General features: G+C 36.0%; 1 protein-coding gene across 7 annotated transcripts in view; it reads right to left on the bottom strand.

Moving 5' to 3' along the window:
• Window positions 1-16,522: 16,522 nt before the first annotated feature.
• Ccdc102b (coiled-coil domain containing 102B) overlaps window positions 16,523-26,925 on the bottom strand; it is a 129,870-nt gene continuing 119,467 nt past the window's right edge. For all 7 annotated transcript variants that reach the window (XM_029559534.1, XM_017796069.2, XM_029559533.1 and 4 more), the window contains one exon: window positions 16,523-19,622. In XM_029559534.1, the coding sequence (XP_029415394.1) occupies window positions 19,556-19,622 (67 nt within the window). In that variant the 3' untranslated portion in view covers window positions 16,523-19,555. The remainder of the gene's footprint in view (window positions 19,623-26,925) is intronic.

Raw genomic sequence — 26,925 nt, 5'->3', positions numbered from 1 at the left:
GCTATAGATATTGTAAAATTCCAAAGATGAAAACTTATACTTTAGGATGTTTGCAATATTAAAATGTGAAAATGAAGTTGATTGATCATGTCCCTGAATGAGATTAATACTATAAAAATAAAATCAGAATAATTGGAAGATTTTCTAGCATTTGAAATTAAATAGACTTCAAATAAATCATTTGTTCACTTGAAAAGTAAAGAAGTGTGCACATGAATGCTTGTGCAATTACAGCTGTAATCTCAGACCCATCATCCTCTGGCCAGATGTTTCAGCATGTGAAATGTCCCCAGGCACATACAGCACCTCTGGCTGCCATTCTGCCACCAGTATTCCACCATGGTGCTACTCATTGATTGGTGACAGTGCCCTATTTCCTGTTAATTACTTGCCAAATAATCTATTAGGAGTGTAAGTCAGCAATTATTTACCTCCACTAGTATCCTGAGAATATCGGTGATAAAGAATAGCCCATAAACATGTAGATACTGATACTGCACAATTAAATCACATAATCACCTTGAATTACAGTCAAGTTTACATTTGTTCTTTGCCTTAGTTTGGTTAAAAATGTTTTGAATACTTACCATAGTTTAGTCCTACAAATATTCTGAAATTAAAGTATTGAAATAAGCAAAATATATGAAGCAAACAAACCCAAACGGAGGCCAGTATGGTATGATTATTTCCTGTTTATGTTAATAAATATCATTAAAATACTAAATGTTAGGCTGAGATATGGCTCTGTGGGCTTGCCTAGTCTGTGCAAAAGACTGAGTATTATACCCAGAAAATATTTAGTATCTTAAAGACAAGAGAGAGTTAGTCATTTTAAGTATATTACATATTTATGTACTACATAAATATAATTGACATGTTTGTGTGTGTATGTAAGTTATTATTTCAGTAGCCACATTCTTCAATATAGTCCTCTTGATCTAAATTAGGAACCAAAAATTTTACAAAGTGACCCAAAACTTATTCTCTAGGAAACATTTTGAAACATTTGAGATGGTCGATCTCCTAGTAAGCTTTAGCTGTTAAAGTGGCACAGCCCAAGTAATCTGAGGGAGTATCAGGAGGGAGACTGCGTCAATCAGATTAGCAGGTGATCCTGTCTGTGGAGCATTTTCTTGAGTGCTAACTGATGTATCCATTGTAGATGGTGCCATTTCTGGGAAGGTGGGCCTGGGCTGCATAAGAAAGGTAGCTGTCTCTCGAGTGTGAGCTGAGAGCAAGCCAGTAAGCAGCATTCCTCCACGCTTTCTTCTTCAAACTCCTGCTTAGAGTTTCTGGCTTGGCTTTCTTTGATGACGGACTGTAGTCTGTAAGATGAAATAAAGCCCTTCCTCCCCAAGTTGCTTCGGTCATGGTGTTTATCACAGCAACAGAAGCCAAACTAGGACAGTTGATGTTTGAAAATTTGAAGTGCAGTTAAATTTCTGAAATGGTAGGACACATTAACTACCAGGAACTTTTAGACAAGATGAAAACAAGAAGATTAAAGTTCTTAAATCTTATACTTTCTTTAACACTTACAACTTAGTCTTCCTCTTGCTCTAACTTACCAGGGGAGAAACCAAGTATCAGAGGCCCTCAACAGGGGCTGCCATAAAACCTGGTATCTCCCCTCAGTGAAGCCAATGCAAAAATATTTTTGGAAAAGGTAGTTCTTTCGTAAAGTGAAAAACTCACCAGAAGGATAAAATCCTTTCAGTTTTGGTGCAAATCTCTTAGAAGGTCCTTCTGTTCAACCATTTGATCAAATTGAAGTTTTTACTCTTCTGAGACTTTGGAGGGTGCAATCAAGGCTTTACAGGATTTGACACCCCTGCTGCTGTGCGGAATTTCAAATGCTGTGTGGAATTTCAAAGAAGCTTCGATAGGGTCATATTTTTTTTGAGGGGGGCTCAAATTATGCACACTTCTGGTCCAATCTAGTAACATTGGTACTGAGTTTTTAGTAATACAAATGCCCTACTCAGTTACTAAAAATACACAGCATAATTAACATTTTGTTAGAGATGGTTTACAATATATTTTGTTAGTATCTCAACTCATTGAACACAAATTCCTCATCTTATATAGCTTTTTAGCTCCTAGGGAAAGAAGCATCAGTTTTCTTTAATGGTGTGACCCCTGGAAGATGACCATGCTCTAGGAGATTGACCCATATCCAAGGGTATTTGGAGAACACAAACTGGATGAGCTTTAAAAAAGTAAAAGAGAGAACATAGTTTTGCCGGGTGGGGGGCGTGGATAGGGAGGTAGAGGCAGATCTGAGAAGAGATTGATGAAAAAGGATGAATATAATGAAAATAAATCCATGAAATTCTCAAAGAATTAATAAAAAATATTTTTTAAGCAAGTAGATACTGGGTTAGAGTAACTCTAATTCCAGGGGATCCGATATCCTTTTCTGGCCTTCAGAGGCCTTGCACACATATGGTGTACCTATGTAAATTCAGGCAGAACACATATGTGTAAAATAGATAATTTTTAAGAGGTGATACTAAAATAAATCAAAGAAAAAATTGTTAGAAATGTCTAAGTCTGCTTCCCTAATGAATGTTTGATAAATCATTTTCCCTGTTTCTAAGACATAAAAACTATTTTAAAATATATTTCTCTATTTCATAAGTATCTTTACTACTTGAAATTTGAAAATGTTTTATCCTGTGAACACATTAAAATAATCTGAATTGATATAGATACAATCATGATATCTGGCAGTAATGGAAGGGTGATGGAATAGTCCACCACTGTCCTTTTCATTCAGCTTTAAAATGCTGTCCATCTGGCTGGATTGATGACTAGTGGTTGAACGGTTGCCACACACACACTGGTGGACCAGAGTTTGAATCCTCAGGACTAATGTAAATGCCAGGACAGTTTGACACCCTGCCCAGAATTTCCAGCCTTGGAAGGCAGGAAAAAGGGTTTCCAAGGGCAAGCTGACTAACAAGACTAGCAATATCTGTGAGCTCTGGGTTTGACTGAGAGACCTTGCCCTAATGAATAACAGTTGAGGATGACTCCTGACATCAACCTGGGACTTCCCATGTGTGCACCCACTTACACGTGCACCCATACACACATGTGCCCAATATAAGGGCAAATACACATGTGCATGAACAACAAACATGTAATCAAAATGGAAAAAAATGCCATCAACCATCCTTCCCAGATTTCCATACATTAGCATAAATTTCTCTTGAATGATTAGCTTATATAAAGAAAATAAGTAGCCAATAGAAATTGGTACTTTTTAAAATGAAAATGTCTTATGTTTGTGTAAAGAAAACATAGTACCCAAAACCACTGACTTGTTAGAATTTGCCTTTTTCTGTTTAGTAGTGTTCCTGATTTAATGCTCATCACTGGACTTCCTGTTCTTAGAATGACCACTTACAGGTATATTTATGAACGAATGTAATGACTTCCCAGATAGATACTGGCAAATTTTATTGCAAAAGTAACATCTTCTTTCTATTTTTAAAAAGTTAATATTGATTTTCCGTGTTAGCAGCCACACATAAATATGAATACAAGACGGGTAATTGGTATTATGGCTCAGAAAAGCATTGACAGTAAGTACTCATAAATTGAGAATAAAGAGGTGTTAACATTATGAAGGAAAGTTGGCTTTGTGATGAGGAACATCACAACTAGAAACAAGAAAAAAGTTAAATCCAAATTGCTTACGGGTGATACTTTTTCACATTTGATGATATCTTGATTTCCCAGGGAAGGAGTGACTAGTTTATTTTATTTTGCATCCCCCAGATCATAGTTCATTATGGAGGGAAGTCAGGGCAGGAACCTGGAGGCATTTGGAGAAGCACAGACCATGGAGAAACCCTCTTTACTGGCTTATATCTCCTGGCTTACTCAGCTACTTCTACAACCCAGGCCCATCTGTCTAGGGATTGTGCCTCCCATAGCAGGCTGGGCCATGCCACTCAACAGTCAAGAAATTACCTCACAGACATGGCCACAGGCCAATCCAATAGAGAAAATTCCTCAACTAAAATTCCCTCTTCTAAGGTGTGTCAAGTTGATAACTGAAGCTATCAAGCACAGTGGTCATCAAAAAATGCTAGTCCAGCTCCACAGAACAGAACTGTAAATTTGACCAACAATCTATACCTGGAGATGCCACATGCCCTAGGGGAGAAACTACTGTTATTTTGCTAAATGGATGACGCATCAAACTGCTTTCTCAATGTTCATCCTTATACCCATAGATTAGTCTAGTGGTCACTGTTCATCAGAGAAGCTTCTAATTTCAGTGAAATGGACAGAGACTCCCACGTAGTCAAAGTGCAGCGAATAAGTAACTGTGAAGTGCTCTTCCCCAAATGGGACATCTATATAACCCTCTAACCTCAAGGCTGAGGAATATTGCAGAAGAGGGAGAGGAAAGATTGTAAGAGACAGAGGTCAGTGAAGATGACTACACAGTGTCTTCTGGACGTTACAGGACCGGTACACTCAAGAACTCACAGCAGCTATGGCTGCTGCACATGACCTGCACTAGCTCAAGCCAGTCAACATTCTAGTGGAGAAGAAGGAGGTACTCACAAGGCCCTACTCCCAGCCAAAAGGGATTTGCAGTTGATGATGGGGGAGGGAAAGTCAGATTTCTTCAGGGATTCTGCCTCTCATAGTTGCCCATTCTTGAATGGGAAGCTCTATACACATGTATATACAGATAATTCTGATTGGAATCAGTGAACCATTAGAAGAAAAATTAAGAGGATAGAAGTTGACAAGGAGACATGTGAAGTCTGGAAAAAGCTGAAGGGGTGAATGGGTGAGGATAATCAAAATCCATTGTAAATGCATATAAAATTCTCAAATAATAAATTAAATCTTTAAAGAATGCTAGTAGCATCCTAGCAGACCAGATTGATTTACCCGGACTATCGGGGGAAAGGAATTTGAGTGTTTGCTAATAACCTCTTCAAATGATTTCTCCAAGAAACTGTGAGTGACAGATTAAGATAACATGGTTTTCTATAATACATTTAAGGAAATATTCACTTTCAAAACCTTTGCTTTTTCTGAATTCCCATGCTTCTTCTCTGAGTATTCTGTAGACAGAAGTGGTTCCTAAAATGAGGCCCTGGAGCAGTAGCAAGTCCAGCATTAGCTGGAAAACCTTGAGATGTGTGCAAGCAGGGATCTACCACAGGCAGGGAGTCTATGTGTGGGGACCAGTGACCTGGGCTTCATAAGCCCTGTGGGTGGATTTGGAAAACTCTCTAAAGCTTAAGAATCACTGACATGACCAAGATATGAAGTAAGATGGTTTAGAGAGTAATTCACTTCTGCAGTACTTACCAGAGCCTTTGAGTGAGGACTGACATGTGCTTGCCTATAAAGGCCCCTGGAATCACAGTAAGGGAACCAGGGAGAAGGCTGTGGGTGAGTCACTGAACCCTCCTGCATCATCTCCCATGAAGATTTTCTTTATAGTTTAAAAGTTGTGTGTCTTAAATATTTTTTTGTTCTATATTTAAAATTTTTATATGTGTATGAATGTTTTGTGTGCATGTATGTAAGTGTAATAGCTGCATGCCTGGTGCCCACACAGTTCAGAAGGCTGGCAGAACAGAGTGTTAAATTCCCTGAAACTGCAGATTTGGGCATTTTTTTCAGACCACATGGGTGCTGGGGACCAAACTGGGTCCTCTGCAAGAGCAGGCAGCTCTTCTAACCACTGAGAAATCCATCTCATCGCATTTCTTAATGCTACATTCAAGTGTCTATTTCCAAGCACATCTGGGTATATTTGGTACACAAGGTAAAAGTAAGTAACGAATTAATAGAAAAGGAAGGGTCCTGATTTAAGTTGGGGCAAAGGAAACAGGAAGAGAGAAGTAGAGATGATGCTACAGAAACAGAAATTGTTGATAAAGTGAGCATTACAGTGACTACAATCCAATGATGTCAACCACAGCAGTGAACAGGAATAAAAAGAGCAGCTCATAGAGGCAGCTCTGGGACAAATAGCAAGTTTTGCTGATGATGGCCAGAGATCCCTGGCATACTTAGTAAATTAAAAGCATTCCCTGAGGAGTCACATATTCATTATCATGAATCTAGCCTCTGCAAACACAGGCTGTCTGGGGTGCAATGCAGCCTGTGTTGGTGACTACTCATGTGTGATATTGTTTTCTAGGTAATATAAGGACAACAAGCTTAATGCAATTTTGTTGCCAAGGTCACTTCTATTGCTTTAATTTCTTGTTCACAGCAAGCAGTAGGATTCAAATGATGCTTTCTACACTGTGCAGTGCAAACCTGTGGTTGAATCCAATATCCTTTAGTTAATGCTGTTACTCAACCTCCAAAAATTTCAAGTTTCTCATCTGTAGAATGGAGAGCATAAAAATACCTGACTTAGCAGATTTTTACATAATGCCATGTTTGTGTGTTTATGTGTATAACACCTCATAGAAAACTCTGTTTATAATATGTACTAAATTAGTTGGGGACACGTTCTTATTAATAGTAAGTTATTTAAAATCACTTATAAATTAATTACCAACCAAATAATGACTATTTGTGTTTATCTCTCTCCTTCATATTTAAAACCTTCCCTCCTGGATGGATAAGGGAGGCTCAGTAGACCCAGGAAGCTCACGAAACTTATAAGACTCATGATGCCCTCTCCAATGTTATATAAGCAGGAAACAACAACTCGGGGGAAGGAGACTCTGTGTATAATAGCTGCCTGTAATATTCTTGTACAGAGAATTCCAGAGATGAATTTTTCATGAGTCCTCAGTCATGTTGGGTTGGGCTTTTCGGCAAGGCGGCTGCCTTTGCATGACCTACACTTCTGTAGGTAATTCTTCATCCAAATGCCTATACATAACATCAGTAGCCATTGGTTCACAAAGCTAGACATGGATGGAATAATTTATTTTGTCATTTTATCTCTTTCTCTCTGGGGTGAATTGAGATAAACTCTCCAGGAAAAGTCAGGAACATGTTAACATCATAAATACTGCATAATTTGTATTGGTACCTTATTAAAGAGATCTTTAGATGTGTAAGAAACTTTAGAACCTAATATTTGTATTGCAAAATAAATATAAATGTTACATGTTTTATAGTCAATATATTAGTTCTTTTTATGTTACCATGATAAAACACCATGACAAAGGCAAGTTATGCAGGGAAAAGTTTATTTTGCCTTACAGTTCCAGAGGGATAAGAGTTCATCATAGCAGAGAAGCATGACAGGAAACCATAGGAATGAAGGTAAAAACTTCAGCTAAGTGCTCACATATCCTACACAAACAGGAAGCAAAGAGCATAAACCAGAAGTGTGATGTGGTATGACTCTCAGAGTCAGCCTTCAGTGGCATGCATCCCTCAGTGAGGCTCTATCTCCTAAACATTCCATGACCTTACCAAACAGTACCACCAACTTAACAAGTGTGCAAATAGTTGAGCATATGGGAAACATTTCTCATTTAAATCACCATACACAGTAAATAGCCTGAGTTTTATTTTTATACTGGTGCGCAAACTCGAAGGCAAGCACACTCAATTTAATGTCCCATGCACAGGTCTAGTTCAGGTAACCAATGGAATGTGGATTCTTGATCCCATGTCCTAGTGATGCTCCCAGAGATATTTCTCCCTTAGCTAGACCTGTTCTGTGATAGTCTACTGGGACTCAGGCTGGTAGCCCCAGTACAGATATTACATCTCAATTCTTCCATATCATCTAATTAATGAAAGTTTTCTGATGTGTATCTAGATACTGTTCATCACAACCAAACTCTTGGTACTCCTTTGTTATTTATCTATTTTGTTAAAAATTCATTTAGCTGATATATAAAATGCAAACCTTGCATATGATACCTTAATATATGCTTGCATTGTGGGATGTTTAGGTCAGACCATACATAGCTCCTCAAATATCTTCTATGGTGAACACATTCAAAATACTATCTTGTAGGCCTTGAAATATGAATGGAGTGATATTAACTATGCTAAACTATTGTAAGTATAGACCAGAATTTCTTACTGTTTTTGTTTTGTTTTGTGTTGTTTGTTTTCGTCTTTTTCAGACAGGGTCTCCCTGTAGCCAGAGATGGCCTGGATTTACTAAAGAGACTCACAGAGGTCTGCCTGCCTCTGCCTCCAGAGTGCTGGGATTAAAGGCGTGTGCAACCAAGCCTTGCTGGTTGGAAGGTCTTACTCTTATCTAATTGTAATTTAGCAACCATTCACCCCCATCCCAACATTTATTTATTGAATAAAAATGACAGAACAGATATTGCCTGATCTACATGAAAAAAGTTTTATTCATATAGATAAATTATATGAGCAAAATTCTATCATAACATTATTTTGTTCTTTGTGTATTCACATGGGAAATAATGAGAGAGAGGGTCACAATATTTAAAAGCCCATATTGCTTCTATACAACAAATAAAAGAAAAACATTGAAAACTTTTTTATCTCAGTTTTCAAAAACAAAATCTCATATATTTCCATCACAACTATTAAAATGGAAAACTGACCTTAAATGAATTAAATGCTAGTAGGTAAAAGTGGGTAATTCTGATCTAATAATAAAAAGATCACAAAGGCAGTAGGCTAATCAGCAGTGATTCACTGAAATACAAGAAGATATTATGGCATAAACAAATCTCCTGGGGAAAAAAAGATGCGGTATGATATCCAGGAATTTTTAATTCAAATTTTATTTTCCCTATATATATGTACAACCAAAAGACAACATACTAATTATAATATAATCATTAATGCAGGTAAGAAAACTATTCTAGATATATCCACCCCAAAACTACCTAATAATCAGTTACTTTTGGAGAACCTGAATTAATTCTATGTGGCATAAAGCAGGTTAATTAATTTTAAGTAGCTTTAGGTAGCATTAGTCATGTAGTACAGATTCAGTCAGTTAATTATTTGCCCATATGCTTCTGATCCTCACACCTGCCTCACCTTGGCATGGCAGTCTCTGCACATTTCCCTGATCCTTCTAGACTCTGCCAAGGACAGGACCACTAACAACTAGTGCCAACATGCCTCCTGAGAATGGAGAACCTGCACATCAAGCCTCAGTGAAGCCTACTGGAGAATATATCTTATTTGTGATAATTATTTAAATACAAACAAATTACAAAAGATATTCTTTAAAATACATTATTTGAAATTACTGTTCACACATATTCACACACACACACGCACGCATGCACGCACGCACACACGCACGCATTGAGAATGCCAAATCAAAAATAATCTGAAGTAATTTACATTTATCAGAAAAGGTGTTGCAATGCATATTGAGAAAATTGGAACTGATTTTTTTAACTTCTAATGCACATAAAAATCATGGAGTATTTTTTAAAATTCATATATTTCTAGGCCCCAAGTTATATGTTTATTAATTCAGAACTTTTGTTTTATAAAGTATTCTATCTGGTAAAGGTAGAATGGAAATCTAAATTTAAGAAATGTTATTATAGCTCAAAACAAGTCTCATAAAACAGACTGTCTTTATATTCAGTTTGGTTTTCTCCACACTGTAAAGTATACTGGGTGAATATATAGCGTAATATAATTTCAGAATGATGGAAAAGGAACTGACTGTGAAATTTGAGTGTGATTTATAATTACTCTTCTTTTAACATCATTGACTTGCTATTCACTTTGCATTAGGGTAAAACTACCCTCACCAAATTGAAAAAAAAGAAAACTATGAAATGGAAAATTAAATCAAAGTCAGTTAAAAAGCAAAGAAGTGGTTTTTACTAGCTACAGATATATTGATGCTTTCTCTTCCCTGTTTTGTATAATTTAGAGAGAAATAGAGAGGCAGCCAAATTCTGTGGGGATTTAAATACCATTAAATTAAGCATAATAAAATGATAGGGAAATAGAAACCAATGGCCAGTGGCAGAGAAATATGAAATGAAAAATCTCTCAATTATGTCAACAAGCATATTAAATTTAACTATGTGAATTAAAAAGAAATAAATCCAGGAAGTGGAAAGAGTGCACTCAGCTCTATCAGAAGCCAACAGCCATTTTGTAAAAACTTAAATTCCAAGGAAATACTGCACTGTTTCCATGATCCCAAATTAATGTCATTCATTTAAACTCGGCAACTAAATTTGGAGAGCAAAATAGGAATGTGAGACTTGGCAGTAAAAAATCTTTCACTTCTTTCAATCTCTTCTTTTAAAATTATGAAAATTATATTATGAAGAATATGTCTTGGGACTGGACAGATGGCAAAGCTATTAAGAGCCCTGGCTGCTCGTCCAAAACACCCACATAGCAGCTATCATTCCTGGGTAACTACAGTTCCACGGGATCCAACACCCTCTTCTGGCTTCTATGGGCATGGCATACATGGGTGCACTTATATGCATGCTGGCACACACTCATATATATTAAAAATTATAAATTTAAAACATAAAAAGAAAAAAAAGACAGAATGTGTCTAAAAAGCAGAATATGTCTTGGTCAGAATCAATCAAATAACCAAGACCCAGACAGAACCTTGTAATAGTTAAATTTGATTGTCAACTTGATGGGAATTAGAATAACCATGGAAACAATCCTCTTGGCATGCCTCTGAAGGAATTTCTAGATTGGGTTAACTGGGGTAGGAAGACCCTCCCCCAAATGCAGGCAGCACTATTCCCTGGGCTAGAGTCCTATCCCAGAATGCACAAAAAGGAGAAAGGGAGCTGAAACCAGCGTTTATTTCTCTCTGCTTCCTGACTGTGGCTACAATGTGACCAGCTACCTTTCTCTCCTGTTGCCATGGTTTCCCCATAAAGGACTGTACCCTAAATCTGTGAGCAAAATGATCTCATTCTTTTTTATATTTCTTTTGTCAGATACCACAAGAAGAAAGTAATTAATAGAAACCCCTATCTTCAATTCTCCAATCTTAATCAGTTACCACTTTAATTGTGTGATAAGATAACCAACAAAATGATGGATAGAAATAATATCTACTAACCAGTACATTGGAGACTGCCAACCCACCAATAAGTTGGATGCAAATAGAAGGCTACATCACTTCTCAAGTTTAATGGTGTCAAAATCTTCCTGAATCTTTTTTTCCAACAGATTTCTGGCTCAATACCTAGAGCTTCTGATTACATAGGTGTGGGATAGAGGATTTCCTGCAGTTGTGCTTTGTAACCACCACGCTGGAGGAACCACCAAGCTAGACAGTGAGTGAAAAACATTCAACAAAATTTAAATGTGTTCCAGTGTATGATTTTCCCCATATTTAACTGTTTAAGACAATATGTAGGAGACAGTATTTAGCTGATTATCGAAATTAATTTTTTCTTTTTTCTTTCTTTCTTTTTCTTTTTTTTTTTTTTGAGACACAACAGTCTTATATCTCAGGCTGGCATTGAACTCATTCTGTTGCTAAGAATGACTTTGAACTTCTGATCTTCCTAATTCTACATTTCAAATCCTGTGATAGTAGGCACATTGTGTCATTATGAAAGAATTATGGGGTACTAGGATCAGATGAGGGATTCATGCATGTTACAAACCTTAGCAACAATAAATTTTCACTTTTAGTAGAGTTGATTTATCAGACATCTTTTCTAACCCATGACTGTTTCCATGTAGAATCTAATTAAATTTTGAAAGTTCTTTCTGTCAGATTCCAAATCTGAAAACTCAATTTTATCCAGTAGCCACATGATATAATCACTGTGTCAATACTTTACATATGTGAAGGAAAATGTAGTGATTTGGGTTTCTGTCATACTGCTTGCTGTTCTCAGAAAGAAGTATAAAATATTTTCATGTTTTCAGTTACAGCATGACAAAAATGTTGTTGACTAATTGAATCATCAAAGAAATGTTGTTGACTAATTGATCATCAAAGAAATGTGGGCTGACAACTTGAGACCCAAAGCGAATTTTATTAAATTCTCATTGCATTAGCTCTATACTTTGTCTCCCTTCTCTCTCTCTCTCTCTCTCTCTCTCTCTCTCTCTGTGTATGTGTGTGTGTGTGTGTGTGTGTGTGTGTGTGTGTGTGTTAGCATAAATGTGGAAGTCAGAGGACAACTCACTGGAATTCTTCTATCCTTTTATCATGTTATTTCAGGGTTGAACTCAGATCATCAGGCTCCCTTAAAAGTCCCTTTATCCCTTGAGATATCACACCAGTCTCCAGAGCTAACTTTCAATCATGAACTCTCAACATCTACAGCCACTGCTGTCATCCCAGGTTTAAAATAAATGCAAAGTTCAGGGAAAGAAGAGTGCTACGGAGACTGCACTTCTACTTCTGCTCTAGAATGAAGGAGTAAATTTCATACAAATCCTCAGGTTTAAAGAAAATTTTTGGAGACATATATTTTGTGTACATTCATCACATATACCCCCTCACATCTGTTAGTGCAGAAATTTCTCTAGTGATAAGGACCCTCCAGATCTTTGCTCCTGTGTTTTCTATTATTCTTCCTGAAGTTTTATGACTGGGGGAAGGAGTGGTATAAAATTATAATTTCTGCCATGCTTAAGTGAGTTTTATTACTATTATTAGGTAAAACTCAGTAAAAAGCATTGAATGCCAGCTCATATTCCTGCCAACTAAATCTAAGGTTTTAAGAAATGATACTGTGCATTTGCATCCGTAACTAGTTTTCACTGAACTATCCATTGCCTTTTCTTTATATTACAGTGTTTCATATAAAATAATCTACTTGCTAGAATTACCAAATGAACAATTTTTTGTCTTTTTTATAGTTAATGAAAATGAAATACAGACAAAAATTAGATTTCAAGGAGGCACTTAAAGAAACTATCAAATTTCATCAGCTTTATTGAAGATCTTGCAATTTACATTTTTACTATATTTTCATCTGATCCTGTTTTATTATGTACATTTAGCCAGCTGGCCTTTAGACTTCTAAAGGTTGATCTCTAAACTGATTTAATAACTTCACAGCAAATGAGTAAGCGATTACTCTCAAAATATTTTGGTTTTTAGACTTACATTCAGATTTTTTTGTTTATATCTTATTCCTTCTGAAAAAAGAGTGGAGGTATGTATTTACAGACAGAAGTCAATTGAGGCCCTTCTAACAGATGGTTGGCAAGTACATGCTCTTTTTGCTTTTTGAAAGAAACTGTTAAAATACTAGTTTGGTAGAATTTGACTTCATAACATGTGGACTTTGTTGTTGAACATATTGAAAAATGTCCCATTCACAGAGAATCTGGATTTTTCATTACCACCTAAAAATATATATATTGTGCTGAAAAGAAAGCAGTGACAACCCTGTAATGTATCCTGCCTGTGAATGAGTGCTTCCGTTTTTCATTTTCCATTTGCTTCATTTCCCCTTTTCTTTGGTTTTCACCCCCCTCCTTCTTACCTAATTTCATCTCTCCATTTTCATTCTTTCTTCCTCTTTTCTACCATATGTCACTTCTTTTTGTTTTTAGTTTTATTACTCTACATACATGTATCTTTGGTATTTTGATGGTTACTCTTCATTATCAAGTTCAATTAACTGGAAATCAACTAGGAATACCTTTAGCATGCCAGTGGGAATGTTCCAGAGGGTTTTAACTGAAGGAGGAAGACCTGTTCTGAAAATGGTTAACACCATTCAGTGAGGTGGTTCTGCACTGAATAAAAGGGGAAAAGAGAAAGCAAGCAGAGTGCCAGCGTTCATCATTTACCTGCTTTCACACTTCAGCTGCATGGTGAACAGCTGCATCACACGCCTACTGCCATGACAGTGGCCATAGCTGACTGTGTCTCCCTTTAAACCATTATCCAAAATAAACACTTCCTTCCTTGAGCTGTTTTATTTAGGTATTTTGTCATACTATGAAAAGAGTAATACAGAAAATTGGTACTAGGTATGGGAAAATTTCTGTGTTAAATGTGACTATATAATTTGTAGGCATTTGAAATGGGTTTGTGGAATGAATGTGGAAGATTGCAGCCTTTGGAAATATGGAATAGACTCTAAAATGCTGTAAACAGGACTAAAATGGTTGTTCTTTTGGAAGTTTAGATCAGAAAGCTGAAAGAAATGCAGACAGTGGAGGCTAGGCTTATGAAGTTAAGAATAGAATAAGGGGGCACAGAGATGACTCAGTGGTTAAGAGCACTGTCTACTCTTGGAAAAGACCCAGATTTGGTTCCCAGGATTCACATGGCAGCTAACCACCATCTGTAACTCCAACTTCAGGGGATCTGATGCCCTCTGCTGACCTCCATGGGCATTGTATGACACAGGTACACTTACATACATGCACATAAAATAAAAATAAAAACAATAATCCAAAAACCTACTGACAAATTATACATACCAGATCAAGAAATATATGTCTAGGCAAGGTTTATCTGAGAACAATTGGTCGTTGCCCAAGATTTCTCTACATGGCACTCAGTAATTAAAAGTACCAGACTGGTGGAACTAACCTTCTTAGATGTTTAACAGACATAATTTGAAGCCTATACTAATTTGGTCAGAGGGACATAAAGGACAGTTTTTGCTCCTTGCCCTCCTAGGTTGACCAGTTCCAGGGGACTATGAGTATCTCTCAAAATGTCCTATAATAATGGTGGGTGTATTAGTCACTTTTCTGTTGCTCTGATAGAAACAGTGACCCAGCAATTTATAGAAGGAAGAGTCTATTTGAGCTTATGGTTCCAGGGGAATTACAGGCCATCATGGCAGGGAGGCATGATAGCTGGAGGTGGCTGGAGCAGGAGCAGCAGAAGCAGAAGCAAAGCTCTCACATCATCATGCAGTCACAGGAAGAAAGAGACCAGCTGGAGATATGGCAAGGCTTAAGAATTCTCTAAGCCTACTCCCAGTGACATGTTTCCTCTAGGATAGCTACACTTTCTAAAACCTCCCAAAACAGCACCATCATCTGGGGACAAAATGTCCGAATACTTGGAGTCAATGGAGGACTATTTCATTCAAACCACCACAGTGGGTCACCTGTCCTCTTGATCAAGGAGGCCGTGGAGACCCTACCAGATGGACTTGAACCAGTGTCCAGTCTACAAAGAGGAGGGTCAACACAGAGGAATCATTTCCTCCATGCTTCGAAATGAAGCCAGCTATGGTCAAGCAGGACCTTTAACTTAACTTCACATAGGTAGAACTGGTAAAAGAAAGGAGCCAGGGGCTCCTCCCAAGCCCATGTGACCCCTGAGGAACAGATCCTCAAATGGCCTTAAGAGTAAAAATAAATTGTTTTATCTGAGCCAACTGTATGGCCTTAAACACCCAAAAGGAAAGTGTAACCAAAGATTAAAGGGGCCAATAAAATTTTTAGGAGTCCATATGTATAGCCAAAGGCTACATAACAAGCAACAATACCAGATAGGAGATTCTTTTGAGTTTTATTGGCCAGGGTGTCCCATTGGACTCCCAGATAGTAACCAGCATAGAACTGGGAAAATGAACAGTAGACTCCAATCTTAGCTAAAGTAATATTGACAATCGATTGCTGCTAGATGAGGAACAGCTGACTTTCCTAAAACAAGACCTTTAGATAGGCTGACTAGATTCACCAGATGGACGAGTAGTGGGGAATGGCTGGGGGTGCCAACAACCCAGCGGACAGTAGCAGGGATAACAGAGTATAGGGCCCTAGTTGGGGGAAGGAGGCTATGGGAAGGTGCCATCTGGGAAGTGGGTGTATAGTTGAATAAGATGGTTTGGGATGTTCTGTGTGATATACACACACATAAAAAGAATCAACAAATTTTTTAAAATGAGTTATATTTGAGGAGGAAGCATAAAAATTTACATCATGTTAATTAGTAGAAGTGATAAACATTACCATTGAAATATATCCGATGACTTTATAGACATACATAGGTGCCAAGTATCTGAGTGCAACTGATTATGACTAGTCATAACCAGATACATACAGATGAGAGACACATGTGCCAACATATCAGTGTTATTAGTAAAAACAATGAGTCTTTCTGTAAGAAACAGTGTATTTTAAAATGAAATGGAGATCTTTTTTAAAGGTTAAAAACTCATTCAATTTTATGTCTTACAGGGCTTATACTGAGTTCAATATTGTATAACTATTAATTCAACAGCAAACCTAAAAATTAAATAGCCACTTTTGAAAGAGATGTATCTTTGCCCTGGAAACTGTTATTGAGTATGTTAAAGCTGTAATGAAAGGTTTCTAAAAAATTTTTTTGATTAAAAAAATAAAATAATAGCAATAAAATTGTTTTTTAAAAAGAGTTGAATAGGAAAAAAAGTCTACCATGAATGCAAGCAGCACCTGGGCTTGTGTCCCGAAATGACTAAAAATAAAAATAAAAGAGGAAGCCAGCTGAACCCCAACAGTTCTACCCTCTCTCCCATCTATTCTCTCTCCTATCCCCCCCTTTCTCCCTCCCTCCCTCCCTGCGGCCCTCCTTCACTCTCCTCTTCCTCCTACTCCTCTCCTTCCTGCCCCCCCTCCTCCTTCTCTGCTTTTTGAATGCAGATATAATTTGGCCATCTGTTTCATGGTCCCACCACCTTGATTTCCTGACATAGTAGACTGTATCCTCTTTTAAAGTATGATCTAAAATAAAATCTTTCTTTAAGTTGCTTCTGTGGGCTATTTTGTCCCAGCAAAGAAGATGAGTAACCAAATCCTATAGAGCTATCAAAAAATAGAGCAAAAACAATGTGGCAAAATTAGCCATGACTGTTCCAATTTAAGCAATCATACTTAAGAATCATTACTTAATTTTTAGTGACAAGTAGCCAAAAATAAACAATGTTTGTATGAAATTTACTTATTCCACAGAGTTAAAATTTCAAGGTTAGTTGCACCATAGGAATGGTTAAGTAAAATGCATTATATAAATTATATATGCATTCAAAATATGAGTATCATTTCATGTTAAATGTTTTCCATTATTGTAGCAATATTTCTGTTTGCTTGTTTGCTTGCTTGTTTATTTGTTTTGAAACAAGGTCTTCCTCTCACCCTGCTGGCCTAGAACTCTCTGTGTAAATACGCTGTCTGCCTCTCCCACTTAGTGCTTGGATCAAAGGTATGCATCACCACACCAGGTTTACTTTAGTAACTCTTTTAAAAAGGCATTAATAATATTTTAATTTAATAAGACAAAATGAATATGCTGATTTCTATAGTAAGAATTTATGATTATTGTAGGATACTAGGTACTTTAGAAGTAAGAGGAAATACGTTAAAAGACAATGGTATTTAACTAAAATTTCAGTTAAAATACATGCTACTGGAAATGTCTAAATCAGCCAGTGTATTCATAGGCTTTAGTAGTATTTAGCCTGTATATCCTAAAATCAGTATTATGTGTTATGGAGTATGAAATACTAGAAATAAATGTATATGGGTAGCTAAAACTGTGCACTGAAACTGAAAAATTAAGAGAAAAAAAGCCAGAACATGGAAAAGCAGTCAAAGTTCTACAGATCTAAACAATCACTGTATGCACAATACAAGGGGGGTATAATTGCCATAATAAATTATTGTGGCATTTTAACTTGTCCCTTAATGCCAAACATCACTCTGACCTAATCCCAAATAAGACAATCTAAAAAAGATTGCAGGTTAATATCTGTCATGAATATAAATGAATATATTAATACAGATGTGAATATCCTAAGCAATGTTTGCTAAATAATTCCAGCAGCATTTTAAGAGAATTATACAGTGTGAGCAAGGATTCATCTTAGAATGCTACAATATTTTGAAATATAAATATATAACATAACACAGCAGTTTTGTGTGGGATTATAACTCAGGGAATGAGGGCTCGCTTGACATGTACAGGCCCTAGGTTTAATTCATTTCAATTGACATAGAAAATGCACTTAACAAAATTCCACCTATCATCATGAACAAAAAATTCATTCAATAAAGTAAGAAGAAATGGGCTGGAGAAATAATTCAGTGGTTAGGAGCACTTGGTGCTCTTGTGGTAGTCCGCGGTTGGGTTCTCAGCATTCACATGGGGCTCATAACCTTCTGGAATTCAAGTTCCTTGATATCTGGCTCTCTCTTCTGGCCTCCATGGGCACCAGACATACAGGTGGTACAGATACACACATATAGGTAAAACATTCATAGACATAATCCTGTATAAATCTAAGAAAAAAGAAAAAAATCAGCATGTGAAATTTCCTTCACATAACAGACATCAGATAAAAGCCCCACAGCTTTCCTAATGAAGAGTGGTCAGAGCATTAAAGCTTTCCCTCAGATCAGGAACAGCACTAGGATCTTTGTTTCTATCATCGTCAATCATCAATGTACCTAAAGTTTAGCCACAAACTTTAGGCAAGAAAAATAAGTAAAAGATATCTGAATTGCAAAGTAGAAAGGAAAAGGTGTCCCATTGGCTGATATCATAATCCAAGATATAGAAAACCCCAAAGAATCTCCAAAACCAGACAACCAATGGTAGAGGTAATAAATTCAGCCAACTTATAGGAATAAGATGAACATATAAAGGTTAGTCTAGCTTTCATGTCTGAGTAACGAAAAATATAAGGATGAAATAAAGAAAATAAATTATATTTCCAAGACCATCCAAATAAAGAGAAGATGTAAAAATGAATCTAACCAAATATATGAATGATTTATATTCTAAAACCATAATACATTGTTGAAATAGGACACAAATAAATGGAACGACATTCTATGTTTATAAACAAGAACACAAGGCATTGTTAAAATGCCATGACACCTAAAAGCTATCCACAGATTCAGCGAAGTCACTATAAAAGTCTGAATAGCATTTCTTAAAGATAAATGCCAATGCTGATTCTAAAATTTATGTGGGATTTCAGCAAGTCATGAATATCCACAATGAAATTTAAAAAACAAAGGACAAAAGTGGAACACACACATTTCCTTATTTCAAAATTTTCAACAAAAGAACAAGTAGTAAAAATATATACCATAAACATCTAGACATTGCAATAGAATTCAAAGTCCTGAAATAAATCAACACATCTATGGAAAATTGATTTTTCACAAGTGTGCCAAGAGTGCCAAACTTATGCAGTGGCAAAAGAAACGATGCCATAGCAACCAGACAGGGATATGAAAAATGACAAACTGAACTTGACCCTTGTCCTACTTTCTACATAAAAATTAACTGAAGTGCATGACCAAATATGATGGATAAAACTAAAATTCTTAGGAAAAAATAAAATAAATAACCTTTAACATAACAATGGATTCTGGGTAATGCTACCCAAAGCACCAAAAATGGAAAAGAGACAAATTAGAATACCTGAAAATTTAAAATAATTCTTAGTGAAAAGACACAATTGAGAAAATAAGAATATAACAAAGTGTTGACAAATCGTATATGCTATAAACATTTCATGACTAGATATTATGAAGAATTATTAAAGTTCAACAATGAAAATACAAACAACCTGATTGTAAATGACAGAAGTCTTACATATGTATTTTTGCAACAAAGATACAAAAATGGTCAATAAAAGCATCAAAAACAAGTCCATCAGTCATCACAATTGCCAGGCATCTTAGAAGGAGGAACAGGAAGTGCGTAGTGATCCCTGGGTTTCCTTTGAAGGCAAAGAAAATACTTTGGATTAGACAGAGGTGGCAGGTACACATCATAAATATACTAAATGTCACTACACTTTCATTTTAAAATGATTAATTTTGTTATGTGATGATACTTTGGTAAAAGAAAAATTATCAAGGGCCAATTATTAAAATTTCCTGAGGTTTCATTAATTTCTATTTATATTATATATTTTAATTTTAGAGAACAATTGTGGTATGTTTTATGCCATTTTAAATAATATGATAAGTAATGCTCCTCATCTTTAAATTAAGCTAATACAAATCAACTGCTAACTACTATGCAAACTGCCAAAATGATAGTAATAAATTAATTATTAGTATCGTGATAGCCATATCAATGATAGGAAGATAAAATTCCATATTTGTATGTTATAATTGATACTATAAAATTTCATAACATAATAGATGCAAAATTTTATCCATTGGGCCAATTTGAGAGTTTCCCAAACAACTCAGTAGGGACTGAGATTTGATATTAAAAAAATTACTAAAAGAAATAAACACTTTTGAAGCCAACTTCCTTAAGCATAATTAATATAATGTCATTCCTTGAATCTGATCACAGTCATTAACAAATCAATTAGGATTGACTTTGATGGCTTTTCAACTTTCAGATTAATTCATCATTTTCCTTAGACACATCAATTACTGTCCTGTCACATTAACTTCTGAAAGTGACCCAATATGTGACCTGCATGAAAGAGTCTGGTTGCCAAAATGATTTAAGAAAACAAACCTCCAATCCATTTCATGAGAGGCATATTGAGCAGCTCAAGAAACTTTACACAAAAGAATGCTTGCTACTTCCTCTAGTAACTCTTCTTTTGTAATGAAATAGTATTGTCAGTGGAAAATAGAAGCCCAATTATCCACAGTAGAATTAAGACAGTATAAATTCAAGAATCTATGCCCTACATTGAGAGAAGTAATCTATCAATTATGTCATAGATATCATAGAAAAATAATGACTGAGAATTCCCTTTATAAGTTTCCTCATTATAAAAAAGCTTTGGATATATCTTGATAAATTTTAGATTATACGCACTTGATCCCCCTTTGGTTATTATGTCCCCTCTGATAGTGGACAGAAAAACTCACTTTTCATCTATTTCCTCCAACTTGTCTTCTTCTATCTTATTCTCTATCCTGAAGTCTTGAAAAAGTAAACAAAGGGAAGAACAGGAGGAATAAGAACATCAAAAATGGTCTGGGATCGAATATTGAAGGACTGAATGTTCTTTTTTCTGACCTTTTCCTTATACCCTGGGAAAGCGGTTAAGTAGCTTTACATTAAATACAGGATGACCTTTTTCTTGCAAGTCCCTTCTGTGTGAGACCTTCCACTACACTGCTTAGCTATTCGTGCTGATTTCTGAAGTCTAGCTTCCCCTCTCAACACTTATGAAAAACAGCCAGTCTGTCCATCTTTCAGCATGGAATTCATGCTTGCAGCCTTTCTAATTACTTCATCCTAAAAATCTTTCCTTTTTAAAAAATCACTTCTCTTAATGAATACTTCTTAAAGCTTAGTGTGTTAAATCAAGTGCACTGTGCAAATGCTCTCTCTGTCACCCAGCACCCGGCTCAGTCACACTTTCTCTTCTTTCCAGGGATCTAAGTTGATGAACACTTATCTAGAGCAGGAGCTGCTCAGCTCTGACTAAAGTACCAAATTCATCTTCTTTCCTCTCTGCTTAGCCCTCAGGAATGAGGAATGGTTTTTACAACTATAAAAACTTATCTTTTCAAAAAGAGCACACTACCAGCTCTTGTAGTCTAAATATCTTAATATATCTGAAATTTTGACATTTAGAGAAAACTTTGCCTATTCTTTGTCTACAGTACCACTCCCTAAGGACTTGTTAATGTGTTCATATATTAAACACTTATTAAGCATGCACATCAAATAACATATACTATCACTAGAAATTGTGAAACTTTGAGATGGTCATCAAAGATTATTGCTAGTTCTATGTAATTTCTTCCTCCAGGAAGGGTTTTGTGATTCAATAGAGTCCTACTACTTTCCACACCTTTAAGCTGTTTTACAGGTCACATGTACATATCCCATAGCAATGCACAGAAAATTCTGCCACTGGTGTATGGATGAGAATTTTCTCTGATGACAATGCAATATATTTCCACAAAAACTCTGAGAGTCAGATTTGCATCTGGTAAATACTTTCATTTCAACATTCCTTGGTGCCTAGTTTGTGATATTATATTCCCCTTTGAAGTGGTAATATGTTACTGGTCCCTTCAATAAATTGTAAGTACAATAGCTGACATGTTAATTTTATATTTTATGCATTCATAACTTCTAATATACCCTTTAAGATATATTAATCATTTCACTCTTGGTACCAGAAAAAAAGGGGATGTTTTAAATGGTAGGAGGAGGGAGGGTTATATAAGGAATCTTGGGGATAAAGGGTATGAAGGAGTTAAAGAGAGGTGGGACCATGTAAGACTGGTATTATTTAAGGGAGAAATGGGAAAAATGGGAACACTTTAAATGAGGAAGCCATGGTGGAAGGGTTAGACAGTGAGAGAGAGAGAGAGAGAGAGAGAGAGAGAGATAAATAATGCTTAGCTGGTTTTACAAAAATAGAAGGAATCATAGTCCAACAACTGAATGACAAATTATACATACACTATAGAAACAGTGCCAGATAGAAGAAACCTTCCTTTGAGTTGTTGGCCAGGGTACTCAAAGAGACCCCCAAAATTATACAGGCTATTGACACAGTCCTTGAGTGCCTCCCAGAATTTGAAGGTAAGACCCTACTGCTGAACCTAGAACACACTTTGGACACAGTATTTGGAGCAATGGATCTGGAACTGACCTGAAAGTCACTTCCCCTGAAGGCTAGCTCTCATAGCTTTGGATAGCACTATGAAGATGCCAAGGGAACATAGCAATTGATGATTAAACACCAGCTTAAAGAACAAATAATATCAATGACTGGCACAGCACATGACATTGGTACAATAGTGGCATTTTATCTTGGGGGACATCAACTGCTACCTAATTGGACTAAAAGCCCACTCCATGGGAGGAAACTCAAGTGTGGTACTATAAATATAACTAAATACACATGGCTGGAGAGGTAGAGCTTAGAGAAAACCACAAGACTGTCACATCCCTAAACTAATGTAATTTCTTGCTAAGTGCAAAATGTTTCCTTATATTTACAGGCAAATATCCCAGTCACTACTAATCAAAACTCTTCTTTTACACCAGAAAGACACTATTACAGTGTCACAATTGGTCACACAGAGACATTGTCTATGAATTGCCCAGTCTATGAATTGCAACTTCTACACCTAAAGCTCATGGAACACAGAACAGGGGTAAAGAGGACACTAATGAATCTCTCAGTTTTCATAAATAAAGCTCCTTCATGCATCACTGGGCCAGGATCATAACAGGTCACTAATGGCCAAGCAGTAGAGTCTGTAGAATGCTGGTGCTTAGACAGGATTCCTATATTAAACTTAACCCACCCAGGTCTCAGGGACCATTGAGAAAGTGAGGGTGGAAAATTATAAAAGCCAAGGGGCAGGTGCATGACTATATGGAAATAGAGTCCTACAATTTCCTGGGACCCTGCTCATATGAATCTAAAGCAATGGTGTCAGCATGCATAAGTCCCATGCAAACTCAAGGTGACAAAAACCTAGCATAGAACTGGGGAAATGGGCAGCAGACCCTCATCTTAACTGAAGGAATATTGGAAACTGATTACTGCTGGGTGAGGAAGAGCTGATATTCCTAAAGTGAGGACTCTAGATGAGCTAACTAGACCTCACTAGATGAGCTTGCACTGAAGAATGTCTGGAGACACTAACTTGAGACAGTAGGCCTTAATACGAATGACAGAATGTATGAATTCCAGTGGGGCAGTGGCTATGGAAAGATACCAGTGGGGAAGGGGGATAATGATGATTAAGACTGATTGAGATATTCTGTATGAAATACACAAAAAAATCAACAAAAATTAAATAAACGTATATATACATATATATGAACATAATTGTGTTGTACGGATAAGCTATTGCACCAATATCTATGTATTTTAATTCATAAAATGGACATTTGAAAGCAGAAGCTTAAAATATTCTGAGGCTGAAGAAATGCCTGTCACTCAGAATACATGCTGCTCTTGCAGAACTCCCAGATTCAGGTCCTAACACTCAGTGATGGTTAACACAAATTCCTAACACCAGTTGTAGGGAATTTGTGCCCTCTTCTGGGATCTTCAGGAATTGTATGCATTTGTTGCACTTACATACTTGCTGGCAAAACACTCAAATACAAAATAAACCTAAAAACTAATATTTTCTTTCCACAGTCAGAAATTATATGCATACAGAATATTTTAATCACTATAATTAATTATAAAAGAAGAGGTCATGAATTTGAGCAGGCATTGGGACACTAGAATAATTAGAGGGCTGGAAGCGGTGTAAATATAGTACTCACGCATGAAATTCTCAAAAAAGACATTCTGAGTTACCTGGATCTTGTAAAAGAAAACTAAGAACATTAACAAATAGTTTAGATTGCTGAAATCAATTTCTGTGACTGTAAGTAAAGTGTTAAAGTTGTTAAATCATATCAATTATTCTAATATTTATACTTCCATATATCCACAAATATAAGTGAATTTCAAAAATGTCATATGAAGTATACATCCAAATTATCATACATTACCAATATCATTTACTAATGGCTGCAAGTTAGTTTCAACTTAGCCCCGCTGTCTCCTCCATAAAATATACCCTTTGATTTACTTATGTTTTTATAAAGCCAGCTCTCAAGCATCGTTGCTATCTTTTAAAATAAAAGCTCATTCTGAGAAGAGCACTTGATGCTGCCTCTGAAGTTCTCTTTTCTGATGCCATTGCTATGTGAATTACATGGCTGCTGTGAAACCATGAAGAGTGGCATTATTCACCAATCCTGTGGAATCTCAAAAGCTCTGTGTACAGAGGTTGTCATAGAAAAGCCTGACAGTGGTTTATGGTTGAAATGTAGCTATTACTCATGAAATTTTCTGATCTATGTATTAAAAGTTCATATTTGTTGTTGTACTTTTAACTCTAAAAGTTTGATATGTGGGGCTGGAGAGATGGCTCAGTGGTTATGAGCACTGGCTGCTCTTCTAGAAGAAATGATTCTGGTTCTCAGTCCTCACATGGAAGCCAATGACCATCTGTAACTCTAGTTCCAGGGAATCTGACGCTCTTTTCTGGTCTTCATGTGTATTACATAACACAAGAACACTTACATACATGCAGGAAAAAACACTCATACACAAAAATTAATAAGCAATAAATGTGGCATATTCAGGCAATATCACAGTCATATGAATTTGATAAGAAACTCATTGAAAGAATAATCTTGGAATTGAGATTAATAGGGCAGGTTAACATTTAGAAGCATTTTCTTTACAAATGAATACTTTATAATGCTGAAGTAAAAACTATACAAATACTATGTGAAATTCTTCTCTCTTGTAATAGCAGGAATTTACAAAGCCTGTATTGAAAAATAAGATTCTTTAAATTCAAGATTTTTTAAAAAGTCCGTTGATGCAGACATTTCCTTGAATATCATATAATTTTGTATTTGATGGTAATCTTCAGTAAATGTGACTAGATGAAAATAGCATGTGCAAGACTCTTATGTCACTTTGCACACATGCTGTGTCCTTTACACAACGGCTCTCACTCACATGTACTTACATTCACAGCGTTCACACACGGCATTCATATACATATAGCTACTTGTGAGTTTCATATATATATAGCTATAAGTGGTACTCTTGTTACAAATACACAAATATATACAAAGAAGAATAGAGATGTATGGCATGCATATATGTATATACAAAACACCTTCCTGAAATAATGATTAAACTACCTTCTGGTTCTGTGTTATGTTAGAATCTACATTATTTGCTGAATTTTAACATGTTTTCTACACAACTCTGATTTATTTAGCATTTAAGGGCATCTGACTATTGACACTTTGACCTTCTGTGAAGGACTAGGAATTTGGGGCATAGCTGTTACATGGTCTGTAACTATTTCTGTTTCAGGAATGAGCCTGTACTATTGAGAACAAAAATCATTAGTAGTCCCATCATTGTCAAAATGAAAAAGTTAAGGAGTCCTACAGTCTCCTAACTTTGGTCAGCCTACTCAGAATCTTCACAGCTTCTAAGTTATGTCTAGTTTTATTGTTAAAGGAATTCATTTTTTCTTTAGGAGCACATGACTCTCAACATGCCCTGGTGATAGAGGCTGCAGATTCTTGTCTATGCCAGCTGAAAACATCCCCCAATCAATTTCCTTCCTGACACATTTTATGTTTTAAAATTTTGACACAACTAGAAATTGTCAAAATTGGATAGAACATGGTACTTGTTTCCCTGCGTTCCTTGTGTTTTAATTCATTCTTAGGAACCATGACATTTTGTCTTTATAACAATTCACATGTGTGTCTCCCTGTGTAGAGGACATGAGCTCATGCTGGGTAAGGACAGAGACTCATTCATCACTCTATTACCAGCACATAGAATAATGGATGACAAATGGAAGTCATTGGCCCATTCACTGGACAGATATATATTGATAAACAAATCAGAATCCACAGTTGAAAAAAGTCTGTGCTTGTAGAAGACATTTGAAAAAAAGAAAAGTCTGTAAATTCATCATAAGTATTTCAGAGACTAATGCACTATTAAAATGGCTTGTAATCACTGACTTCAGATATTTGTATTGCCAAGTCCTTAGAAACTGAAACAATTTAATCCTGAATTTCCCATACAGTCCCCAAATCATAAAGCATCGAGAGAGAGAGAGAAAGAGAGAGAGAGAGAGAGAGAGAGAGAGAGAGATCAAATTAAATTCCACTGGCTACTTAGCACACAGGGTTTGTGTGAGTATAAACTACTTACATAAGCACAGAATATAAGCTGATCAAATTAACTTTTCAAATAACTAATAAATTGAATGAAAATACTTCATTGTGCATTAAATATTAGAGCTTCTTAATAGAAAAAAAATAGAAGCAAGTTTTAAAATATTTCTGCATCACATTTATAGTTAATCATCCAAATTAAAAGTGTTACTAAAAGTATTTTTCATTTTTCCCTTTTAATTTTTTAATTGAACTTTGTGAAATTCATACAATATATTTTGATTGAATTTGGATTTCCTCAGCGTCTGTGCCCCTCAACATGCAACGAATTTCATGTATTTTATTAT

This window comes from Nannospalax galili, unplaced genomic scaffold, assembly GCF_000622305.1.
Source record: "Nannospalax galili isolate Female #2095 unplaced genomic scaffold, S.galili_v1.0 scaffold709, whole genome shotgun sequence".
In the NCBI taxonomy this organism is placed as follows: Eukaryota; Metazoa; Chordata; class Mammalia; order Rodentia; family Spalacidae; genus Nannospalax; species Nannospalax galili.
Note: the sequence above shows the minus strand (reverse complement) of the source record. Positions and strands in the feature narration are given on the sequence as shown.